The 12,715-nt window shown below is 36.6% G+C and overlaps 1 protein-coding gene across 5 annotated transcripts in view; it reads right to left on the bottom strand.

The window, feature by feature from the left end:
* Positions 1-1,945: 1,945 nt before the first annotated feature.
* LOC106054397 (collagen alpha-4(VI) chain-like) overlaps positions 1,946-12,715 on the bottom strand; it is a 39,665-nt gene continuing 28,895 nt past the window's right edge. For all 5 annotated transcript variants that reach the window (XM_056044378.1, XM_056044379.1, XM_056044377.1 and 2 more), the window contains 8 exons: positions 12,073-12,288; positions 11,747-11,926; positions 10,348-10,494; positions 9,670-9,862; positions 8,808-8,973; positions 3,928-4,033; positions 3,349-3,431; positions 1,946-2,673 (listed from right to left, as the gene is read on the bottom strand). In XM_056044378.1, the coding sequence (XP_055900353.1) occupies positions 2,635-2,673; positions 3,349-3,431; positions 3,928-4,033; positions 8,808-8,973; positions 9,670-9,862; positions 10,348-10,494; positions 11,747-11,926; positions 12,073-12,288 (1,130 nt within the window). In that variant the 3' untranslated portion in view covers positions 1,946-2,634. The remainder of the gene's footprint in view (positions 2,674-3,348; positions 3,432-3,927; positions 4,034-8,807; positions 8,974-9,669; positions 9,863-10,347; positions 10,495-11,746; positions 11,927-12,072; positions 12,289-12,715) is intronic.

The raw sequence follows: 12,715 nt of genomic DNA, 5'->3' as shown, positions 1-12,715 counted from the left end.
GGACATGAGAAAAGCGCTGGCAGGAAAAAGGGTCAGAGAAAAAAATACAAGGCCATCAACACTAGCTTCAGCTGGAATAACCTGCCCAGTCTGCAACCCAACATTCCGGGCTTACATATCTTAACACCCACATGAGGAGGCACAAGACCCCCAGTGCAAAGCCCTCAGCCCTCTGGATGACTATATACTATACCAGGAGTGGGCAAATTACGAGCCGCCGAAGTGTTTTATGCGGCCCGCAGACACCTACAGAAATCAGGTGTTCCATCAGTATATACATATAAAAATGCAAATATTAAAAATAATATCTATATAAATTATTGAAATTGTCTCATTATAAAAAGTTTTAAGTAAACGAAGATTATGCTTATTAGCTATACATCAACACACAATGTCTGAGTGTTGGGTAGGCTTGGAACAAGATAGCAAGTGTAACAACTAATGGAGCTCGATCTTTGACTGAGAAAAAATGTTTGTTTTTTTGTTCTTGTTTCTTTAAATATCCCAACCATAGAGAGTTTGCATTTCTACAAGTAAGCAAAAGAAAATAGTTTCTGTCATTTTCCTTTGCTGAAAGGTGAAACTATTTCTAGTGAAATGACTAAAAGTAAAACACTTATTAAGGAATTTATAAAAGAAAATTTTAAGACGTCAAGAACCAGTTTTCAATACCATGAGCTCACCGTTTAGCGCAGAAGCTGATTCACTTCATAAGACGTAACTCCAAGCAAACAGAATACCCAGTCAGTACTTTCACCGGAGTCCCATGGGAGCCAGAAACTGTATTTCTACACTTAAAAACATTGCTGCTGTTCAAACTATTTGTGAACACATACATCTGTTCATCTTCTTCTCTGTTCTCATTTTACATGTTGGAGGGTTCAGATCAGAATCTTATATTTGAGATGAACCGCGCAGTGGTTTCCAAATTAGGCAGTTCTCTGAATAGTCTTTTGAGGGTTTTGGGACCTGAGTCTTGTTCGGGTCTCTTGATTTAGTATGCATCATTGAAGGACATGGTCAGCATTCTCTGGTGATGCTTAGAAGGGCAGGTTTCGCTCGTCCCAACATTTAACTAGCGAACATAGATTGTCTCATTCAGTGATCGAGAATTTTTTAAATTATTTTTTGTCTGGAAACTAAACAAGTAAAATCACTGGTCAATGTTGACTGACTGTAATTTGACAGCAGTCACACACAGGGGTAACAACTAGTAAGATAGTTTCACAGTTACGAACATTATGCACGAGTGTAAAAAGTAAAATACTGCACATTAAGTACGACTGTAGATTTGTGGTGATATTGTGATATAAAAAGACGACAGCAATTAAAACAAACTCGTAAAATTGATTTCAACAATTGCTATTTCTTGTTGTAATTTTTCAACGTGGAGTGTGGAAAAAAAAAGAAAGAAACGTGAATATAATACAGAGTAAATATGACCTAAAATACATTCTACACAGTTAGCTAGAGTATATTTCTAAGTTATATATATATATATATATGCGGCCCGTCATTACCAATTAGTTTTTAATGCGGCCCTCGAAAGAAAAAGGTTGCCCACCCCTGTACTATACAATCACTTGGAAGACCACAGCGTGTAGGAAATAAAAAACAGCTGACTTTGACCATGATGACACTGGGTTGTGTCAGATATAGAGCTTTGAAGAATCATGGCTGCCCCTCACCCCCTCCCCTTCGATGTTAAGCAAGTAAATGATGAACCATGTAACAACGTGACAGCCTAAACAAGTTGCAGCTTCCTGCATTAAGAACATATCTTACTTAACTGTTGTTTTTTTTAAAGACAATAACACAGCATTGGGACATAATGGTAGAAAGCAATGACCCAGCAATGATCTCTCCATATTTTCAGAGAGATTGAAAGATTATAGAAAACAACAAACAAACAAACAAACAAAAACACAACTAAGAAACAAGAAAGAAAAGTAGTACAATATTTTACTTTTTACTTCTTCTTTTTCAAATACATATACATAATTAAAAAAAATAATTTCCTATATAAATAACCAACCCTCTAATCAGGACAATCGAATGAACATTATAGGAAATGTGTAATAACATCTCAAATAAACTTACATAGGCCAGTGAGCTATATCTAAATAAATGATATACATGAAGGCAAAAAAAAAAAATTAAAAATTATTCAACATAAATACTCTAATCAAACATTGTTTAACAATTATGTAGACTAACATACAGCTGAATTAAAACACATAATAAAGTATAATAAACAAAAATGATAAAGAGTCTCTCTGCTATTCAGTTGTCTGAATTTTAAAAAAAAAAAAAAGATCTAATAAAATTTGTTTTGATTTGTTTCTTATTTTGACATGAATGTTGTTTCAGCTACAAATCTAGCTACGTTAAAATGTAAACAAGTTCAGAGTTAAGGAACAGACTAGGCTATAAGACGTAGGCGAATGTCCATAGCACTTACTACAAGAACTGAGAGAATGTCCATAACAAAGTCCACAAGACTTCAGAGAATGTCTACAACATGAACCAGACAAACTATTGGTCAAATGTTCATGTTATTGAAACTAGCAGAAAAAGTTTTAGTACAATGTTATGAATAGCTACATCCGATGACCCAATAATCAACACAACGTTTTAATAGAGCTTCGGCAAACTGCAGGATCGGATTGCAAGCTGAGGACAAAACAAGCAAAGGATTTTAAAATTCTTTAAAAAAATACAAAACAGGCTTTTTTTTAAAGGGGAAAAACTCTGTACTTAAAAATATATCAGTATATAATGTACAAGTTATTTCCCTTGGTCGATATCTAACAAAATAGTTTATTACTAATAATTAATGGACTAATTGTTGTTGTTTTTCCTTGATCAAGTTTTTTTTTAGGTATCAACTTGATCGGAGAATGCGTGAAGAAGAAGACATAGCATTACCAATATGTAAGGGGACTAAACATGACAAATTTAGCCATACGTGTGAATACTGAAGGATTAGTTTCCCTTGTTTCTATAAACATTAATTGACTGTAATTAATTAGCTAATTAATTAAATAATTAATAACTTTTTAAAATTGATTCATGCCTTATCAGTGCCATTGAATAAATGTGCGAAGTTTCAGCTTGATCCAAGAATGGGTGTAGGAGAAATTAGGTGTACACACTTTTTATGAGACAGACAGACAGACAGACAGAGTGAGTTGATATAAGCTTTGTAATAATAAAAAGGTGACAAAAATGCTGAATATGTGGACTACAAATACTCCCCTAACTATATTTCTACCTAGTGGAAGAAAGTTAGCCTACAATTTTATTGTAGACAACCTCATAGAAAATCGAGCTATTGAACTTACTGACCTTTTGAACTTCACCCCGGAAGCTGTTCTTTATAACTCCTGCACCAATGTCAATGCCGCAGGAGAGACACGCCAATGCTGGAGCTAGAATATTGAGACATAAATAAGAAAATTAAAAGGTGAGGTATGTTTTTAATAAATATTAAATCTATTTCTGTATGAGGTACACTTGAATGTAGTACATTTGTTTGATGTTTTTCCACATATATCGCATTTCCATGTTGTAGAATTGTATCTAGAACATTGTTACGCAATAAATTACTATTTATGCGGATTAAACTCTTAATATCTATGTGAATTGGAATTTGTTCCTGTTCCTCTGGAATGATACCCAAAGTTCCTCTGCTCTACGGTGCCATACTTTTATACAATTTCAATTTTGGTTTTCAATTTTTTCGAAGTGTACTATTCACTGCGATTACAACGACTAGCTTTTCATTTTTTAATCCTAAGAATAGTGAAATAAAAAAGGTCTAAAGATGAAGTCATATTTTTGTTTACAATGTATTTCTCACGTAAATAGAGATTTAAACAGACTCGCATTCTAATAGTAGAACACGCTTCTAGCTGGAGCCCTTACCTGATGTCTGTGCGATGTACTGTTGTTTGCTTCCTTTTACAGACAATGAGAGAACTCCGTCGTTGTACTCTAAGGTCAACAGTTTAAACTCATTGACGCTCAGACCCTGCAACATGTAACAGTGAAATAGTAAAAAACAAAAAACAAAAAATAGTTTTCAACAAAGACTGCACATTATCTTATAGCTAAAATAGTTGATAATTCGTTCAATCGTCTTGATGATCCCGGATTCATACCCTGCCCGCTGCCATCTCCCATCGTCCTGCGGGAGGTTTGGACTAGAAGGTAGATTGCCTTCAACTCTGAAGGAACATATATGAACGTATATGTTAGGTTGAATCGGAACGGCCCGCTTCAAAACAAACGCACTCCCAAACCCATCACTTCTGGCCTGTGAATTCTAATATTACTTTTCTTTCCCCGCCTAACAATCAGTGACCTGAAAGGGTTCTATAAAATTTTTAGTACCATAATATTTAACGGTATCAGTTGGTCGCTAGGTGTTCACGTCGTTGATCATCATTCATTAGTCCAAGTGTGTTTCTTCTTTACTGGATTACAATTAGTTCGCTTGTATCTTTCCTGTGATTAATTTCAACTATAATAAATGTACAAGTATTTTATATTTTGGAGCCAATTAGATTGAATTGAGTTTGAACATATTAAATTCAAGATAATTATTCAGCGTTGAGTTGTGTACTAATGTTTTGATAGATAGATTTGTAGGCACATCCGAATTCGCGGATGTCAGATGATTGTGGAGTCAATACACAGCTCTCCAAAATACGTCATACGTCATATATATATATATATATCTTTGAAATTTGTCCCTTTTTTTTTAATGACAAAAAGGTTAGGCTGTACAATAAGGGTCATATTTGTCACATTCAACCTTCTAGGTATATTGCTGAACCTTGGCCAACGGGGCCCACGGGTACCTGGCTACCTTGTTGAATCCTAATGACAAAAGACTTCAGTCACAATGAGCTAACCTTTACTTGAGAGTTTTTACGATGAACTAACCAATGTCAAGGACGCTAAAGTAAACTTCCAATTTGCCAACTAAAGAAAGTGACAAACAAAACAGCTAACAAAATGTGTGTTTTTCAGTTATTTAAAGTGCCAAAAGTATCATTTGCCTTTTTTAAATACATAGTTAATTAGAACTTCTTTTACTCTGTACACAGGATACATCAAAGGCTTGTAATGTCGAGTTTATCCACCATGTTTCTATATCTGTAATAAAAATATCTCCCAACACTGTTTTGAACATTTGAGTTTTGTTTTCTTGGCAATCAAAGTAATCGAATGCAATGTAACTTTCTGATGGTACGTCCTAATTCAATGTATAATACACTATTGGCAGGGGCGGACTGGGTGTCAAAATCGGCCCAGGCATTTCTATAAAATTCGGCCCATAAATTCTCTATTATGTGATGGGCATCCATCTCTAGGTGTACGTCTCCTCAAAATCATTGTTCAGTTTGATAATGTATCGATATGCATGCATACAGTGAACTCTTATATCTTAATAAGCAATATAGGTCTTTTCAAATCAGCAATTATGTAGGCCCTAAAAGGATGGAGCCTACTAGTAGCACTGTCTACATTCTACATTTTATTTTCGAAAAAAGGTGTTACATTAAAATAGTATTACACTGTAATGTCTGTCAAAGATTTTTTTAAACACGACGCTCAGAGGCAGGAGCGGACTGGATATCAAAATCGGCCCGGGCATTACCATATAAACCGGCCCACAAATGGCATGTCATATATTTTCGGTGTGTGTGTGGGGGGTTAACCCCCTCCGCAATTTATTTATATATATATATATATATATATATATATATATATATATATATATATATATATATATATATATATATATATATATATATGTATTTGTGTGTGTATATGTAATTAATCTTCATTACATTCTTATCTCTCATTCTTTTAAACGTTTTTCTACTCTAGAATACTCTCTTCCTATAATTAGTGAAAGGTAGTACACACAGCCAAGGGACAGCTACAGCTACGTAGTCTGGGGGAGCGCAGTAAGCTCCTCCAGTGGGGTCCGGGACGAAGCCCCGGATCCAAGCATTATTTCTGTTATTTTAAGCTTTAAAAAATGCATATTCTGAGGTATCTACAGTGCAATTAGCCTGCTACTCTTCCGCTAAAAAAATCAAAAACTAAATCTTCTATTCACTGGAGTCCAGCAACTGATAGAAAATGGTAAAATGCTTTACTTTTGTATTTGAAAAGGGGGGGGGGGAACCACAAAACCACTTATGGCTACGCTCATGAAATTTGGTGACTTAAGTTTGCTTACGTTGGCTGCACTGGGGAAGTAAGTAAAGTTTCCCTTTCAGACAATGAGATCTGAGGGCAGTGATGGTTAGAATTCCTCCCCTCTCGGCTTAGCCCATGCGTTTTATCATAGGTGTAAGCGTAATTCTATTCAAAATATATAAAGTTTGATAACGCATCGAAAACTGGATGTATGCTTTCGTAGGCTTACATAATGTATTCTATTTATAGATCTACATGTATGTAGTCTGAAAACTATAAACTCTACAATAGCAGCCTTAATGAGTTTCAAACTTTTTGGTATTACTTATAGATTACAGACGTTTCTTCAAAAAAATAAAATAATTAGGTCCTACGCATTTCACGTGTCAATCTAGTCATGTATGGTGATCTGTGACTTAGAATATGCTAAATCATTGGTTTTCCTGCCTGACAACCCATTCCTTTAAAGTGGTATCACCACAAATACAAAACTAGGGGTCTATCGAGCCGTCATCCTCCTCTACATTGCTCTATGCCTCAGAAACATGGATAGTGTACAGTTCATATGTAAAGAAAAGGAATCACTTCCACATGACATGTCTGTGAAAAATACTGAATGTCAAATGGCAAGACAAAATACCAGATACTGAAGTCCTTCAAAGAGCGGGTCTGCAAAGCATCCACACACCCTGATGCAGTCCCAGCTGCGATCGGCAGGACACGCATGCAGAATGGAAGACCACCGCATCCCTAAACGACTATTGTATGGCCATTTAAGCGAAGGAAAGCGCTCTTAAGGTGGTCAAAGAAAACGCTTCAGGGACACCCTCAAATCTTCTATGAAGGCGTTCAGCATAGGCCAATCCACCTGGGAGACAGAGGCACATGACAGAGCATCATGACGTCGCGCTGTGAAAACCGGCGCACAGGTTGCTGAGGAAAAGAGAACAAAGCTGGCAGAAGAAAGAAAAAACGCCAGAGAAGAAAAGCAAAACCAATGACACTAGCTCAAGCTGGAATAACCTGCCTAGTGTGCGGCCGAACATTACGGGCTTACATAGGTCTCACCAGCCACACGAGGAGACATAAAACCCCAGTGCAAAGCCCTCAGCTCCCTGGATGACAAAGTGGTCATAATTGAACTACGATGGACGAACTATATATATTCCTTTAAAAGATAAGAGAAAGCAGAACGGTTAGAGAGGTACTTCTAAATGTGAAAAGCTCTTGATTCCTCCTAGTACATTCTCAAAAACGAGATTTGTATATGAATATATTATTTAAAATATAAATGATTCTAAATCTCCATTCATTAAATATCGGATGTGACAGCGCTATATAAATTATTGTAATTATTGTAATAATTTTTATCATCAATGACTTCATACTAAGCATAAGTTTGCCCTTTAATCACAACGGTATAAAATTGATTTAGATCTAGATTAGATTTATGTTTTAATTAAATATTTTTTTTGTAAGCCTTAAGTGTAGTATTTTTAAATCTATGTTATTACAAATAAACAACAAGAAACTTTCTTTTTCTTTTCAAATCGCAGAAAGTAGAACTTTATACCCATATTGAGCTATGAATAAGTTGGATGGTTTGCAATTTCGCGGCTGTGTGTATGTGTTTTGTTAAAGAGCTAATTGTCTCCCCTTTTGCCGCATTACATCAATGTTTTTTAACTTCTCCCATACCTCTTTTTCGTTAACTTTCATGGAACCATCAAAAAAGGGGTGAGGGAAGGAGGAAAACAAAAATAGGAGTGCCATCAAAGGCCCATGCCGACCAGCAAAATGAACAGGCCAAACACAGTCTTGAAGACATCAGAGTATTGTTTAAGGCCATGCCGCTCATGCATAGCAGAAAGTACAGTCTAACGTTCTACAAATGATAATACGTACAGTGTATAGTGTAATTCTTAAAATTATATTCTTGTTGAATTTCAAACAAAATTAATTGTAATAATAATTAAAAAAAAAACAAGAAGAAAACGTGTTCGGGCCTTTGTGTCTTGTTGCTGTCACTTTTTTTTAAAGTTGTCTGCATTGCTTTTTTTTTCTTTGGTCGCTACCAGACCGGCCCATTTGGTACCGGCCCACCGGGCATTTGCCCGTTTGCCCATATAGCCAGTCCGCCCCTGCTTAGAGGGCCTTTTATAAAAAAAAAATAATATAATAAGAATATTATAAAACCTTTAACAATTTGATATGTGCCATAGTGGCTTCGAACAGGCCATTCCGGTGGCCCTACCGGCCCATTTGGGTACCGGCCCACCGGGCATTTGCCCAAATGCCCATATAGCCAGTCCGCCCCTGACTATTGGTAAAAACAAGATATTTTTATTTTTACATTACATATGTTAATAAGCATTTTTTGTACACTTGTACCCTTCTGCGTAAATTTTCCTGGTGCATACACTGCTTTCATGCATACGCTAACACACACACACTCACAGCTACGCACACACATGAACCGATTTCTCAGATAAACACAAAATAGACGCAAACATACACCACTTTCATGCACGCGCTCCAAAATTAAGTTCCACTCCAGCACGTGTCTTCACTTATACAGATGCACTCACCGTTGTTGGGACCTTGACCTCTGCCTGACGACCTTCAGATGACCTGAGCTCTGCGAACACAAACTGATCATTGGCGCTGACCAGAAGGGAGTTGACATGGTTGCAGGAAACACCAGAACTGAACAGTGTCTCGCTGTAGGGGCTCAGGGCGCCATTTTCTTTGTAACTGAAAAAATCAGAGCATATGTCAAATTAATTATAATAAACAAAATAATTTTAAAAAATTAAAAAACATTCCTTTATTATCTATATTATAATGCAATAAAATACATGGGACTGTTTGTACCAATAGTATCAACGTAAGTAAAGTAAATAGACCTTGATATGAGAACGAAAAATCAGAAAAACATCAACATTCTAAAATATTCTGTAATGGAGAAGAATGGCGGCGTGCAGGGACAGTAGCTTAGCTAGAAATTTGCCATCATTTGTTGGCCCGGAGGAAGGGGCTTGACCTCTTTGGGGGCCCTTGCATTTTATTTATATTTTATATTTTATACACTCATTGGGGAGCCCTCAATTGGGGGTCCGGAGGATTTTCAAATTTACCCCCTCCCTCCCCCTCACACTAGTTACGCCTCTGTGTAGGGACCTGGACTATCGTGAAGTCAATACAGAATGGTTACAACGAGGCCGGTTTCTAGTTATTGCGGTTTAAGTAAGCTAAAAATAGCACAGTATGAATCCTATAAAACTAAACTTTAAAAGAGTTATTGTATTTGACATAAAATGTTAATTTGTTCGACTGTGGTTCGCCAAAGTGTTTCTCTTTCACCTGGATTGATATTGTTAATGATGATATCAATCAAAAGTCTAAACATATAAGTACTGAGTCACTTGATTTCTATCTGTAATGACTTACACAAACTCTATTACATAAGATCCAGGGTAGTCCATTCTGTTCATATCCACGTGGATGACACTCTTGGCGTTCAGAGCCAGGGCCATTCCGTTGTTAGAGACAGAGGAGACACGGATGCCATCCCGAGAATTGTCCATCACTGACATAGCCGTCATAGTGTCATTGAAGAAGTACTCACGATCAGCTGGGCACACTGCAAGGAGAGGCAAAGTGTTATCAAGATTTTGGATAATTAAGCTGTAAGCGATTAAAATGGAACTTTTAAAACATAAATTTTGTCATTCCTTAGTATGCGTCAACCATTAGAAGTCGCACAATTTTTAGCAATAGTTCAAAGTTATTCTAGATTTGAGATTTTTTTTAAATAGAAAAACAAAGGGAGATAAATGAAATTAATACATAATTGGGAAAGTTGCAAAGTTTCCTACAGATTGTGATGAATCGAAAATAAAAGGAGATAACTATAGTCGTATTCTTTCAACACTATTATTGTCACCCTTAAAATAAATATGTAACAATTATTGATAAGACATATTCTAGCATTCAACTTTGGTTACATATCAATATTATCATCTTAATATTATCATCATCATCATTTTAAAATTATATTGCACACATAAAAACCAAAACTAAAAAAAAAGAGTGTAGATACAGTCATATTGTTCTCAGACATCTTACCTTGGTTTCTAGGGGCGGAACAGTCACAGTCGACCACATCAAAGTCTTCATAGAAGCAAGGTCTTGGTAACCAACCCAAAACTCCATTAGCGAGTTGAACATCGTACCCTGAGGCTACCAACCAGTTGGGCTTTTTCTGACACAGACCTTAAACAAGACGTAACAAAAGGACCTTAAACATGACTTAAGAATGAATACATTTAACAAAGATTTCAGACCATCAAACACCTCTAATTAGAGTTTCACCTACACCTTCACCTATTCCTTAGTCTGTTGGACCGTTGGGGAACCACACAAGATCTGTCAACCGTCTTTCCTCATTCCTCTCTGTCCTTTGCCTTGGATAGAACTTCATTCACCGTTCTTTATTCTTTGAAGTAAAATAATCTAAATATTTAGACTTTAGCTGCAGGTCTAGACTACTCTAGACAATCTTTAGCTTGAGCACACATACCAGATACCACAGTGGGTATTCCCGCGTGTGAAATAAATCAATAGATGTTCAATAACTTTTTGAGCACGTCTATTTGACTATCACCAGACCAGAACCTTCTCTATGATAAATCTAGATACAGCAGTCTAGTCTAGATTACTAATGTTTCCACGTTGGTATCTCTATTACGAAACTATAATTCTATACACTATGACTAGAATTATACAGGCACTTGATTAGTTTTTTTATTATATCGGTTTAGGGGATTTAGGGTGGGGTAAAAAATTATTACGGCCTCCCTCAGTCGCGAAGCGTCTGTGGATCATCTCGTGGAGATGAGATGAATGCCAGGGCATTAGCTGAGGTCGGAACGATGTCTCCCATGCAGCTGATGTATCCAAAAGAACGGCATTGCCGATACAGTTTGGGTTCCTCGGTGTCGCAGATTCTGCCAGGGTGAGCACTGGGTGCTGCAAAATGCCTAAAGGTCACCAGCTCCTGTTCTAAATTATTAATTAGTTATCAAAGTAATCACTATTACAGTGTCGTCAGCTTCATTGATCTTCGGACTCAAAGACAAGCCTTATTAGTTCTCAGAACTATTTTGTGGTGTCGATAATTGACATTCATTGTGCAGTTTTATGAAAGTTATGAACCAGATATCATACCTATAAAAGACATAGTATACATACTTGAACAAATAAAACAACAATCAAATAAAATTGTTTTGTAGATATAATATTGAACTTGCGCTTCTTCAGCCATAATCATGTGATCTGTTATCATTAAATTGTAAATTTACTTTATATTGCGTATTAAGATCCTAACAGTCTCCGCTCTACTCTCAGAGCACCAAATTTGTTTTGCATATTTTAGTTTCTTACTTTGTAAATCCCAACCCTGCTAAAAACGGATAGAACTGAAGAACAGTGAAACAGGCTTTCTGGACACTCATACAACACTCACCACACCATTTCTCCGCCTGGCACATGTCTTTACATCTGAAGTCTAGCTGGCAGCCGACACCGGAAACAAAAGCGAATGACGGTGGGCAACACTTGGGAACAGAGACGCCGTTTTCACAATCCCAGAAGGCACCACAAGCCCCTTCCATTTTAAATGGTTCACAGTCCTCTCTGCAGCGATCTATTTGATAAAAGTTTATTTCTTCAAGAACAAAATTACTTAAATTTTTATTCATTTAGCTAAAAGCTTAGATAGTTACACGTACTATTTAGAACGAACCTATAAAAATGTTATTTGTTATTAGTGAGAAGATGATGCAACCGTACCTTTTGTGCACCTGACTTGAGTAGTATTAAGGCATGTCTTGCTTGGTTGATTCCAGTGGAGGCCCATTGGACAGTTTCTGACCACGCCAATGTCCAGCATGGTAATGTTGTTGTAGTAGCACTGGATGTATTTGTCGCAGTCGCTGGGATGTGGCACCACGTCCATTCCATTCTGTCTGTGGCCGCTGTTGTCACAGAGTCCGCCAGATGGTGAAGCTAGAATTTTGAAAAAATAATCGTAATAAATTAAATGAGTTTTCTTGGCAATAAATATTTCAGTCGCTTGTCGCAAGTTGAATAATTTTTAAAAATTCAGGTTTTTATTTGATTTCTTGTTTTAACTTTACTACTGGTCTGGTTCAATTCGTAAGCTTTCGATTTGTTACTTCATATTTTTGCAAATGTATAGTAGATGTATTGAGATCCTATGGAGATAATATTGTTATAACCCTAATGACGAACTGAAAGGGTTAATGTGTGTGTGACCTATTGACACACGAGACTAAGGCGAATCACATAGGTCAACGGCTGTTAAACAAGGGACAGTACCTCTATACAAGCTAATATGGCCCGTGCTGTGGTCATGTGACGAGAGCCTTCACGGACCAGAGACAGGGCGTGTAAGAAAGGAGTCAGTTGAGTC

This window comes from Biomphalaria glabrata, chromosome 10 (genome assembly GCF_947242115.1).
Source record: "Biomphalaria glabrata chromosome 10, xgBioGlab47.1, whole genome shotgun sequence".
NCBI classification, from domain to species: domain Eukaryota; kingdom Metazoa; phylum Mollusca; class Gastropoda; family Planorbidae; genus Biomphalaria; species Biomphalaria glabrata.
The sequence above is the reverse complement of the archived record's forward strand: the minus strand, read 5'-3'. Positions and strand labels throughout refer to the sequence as shown.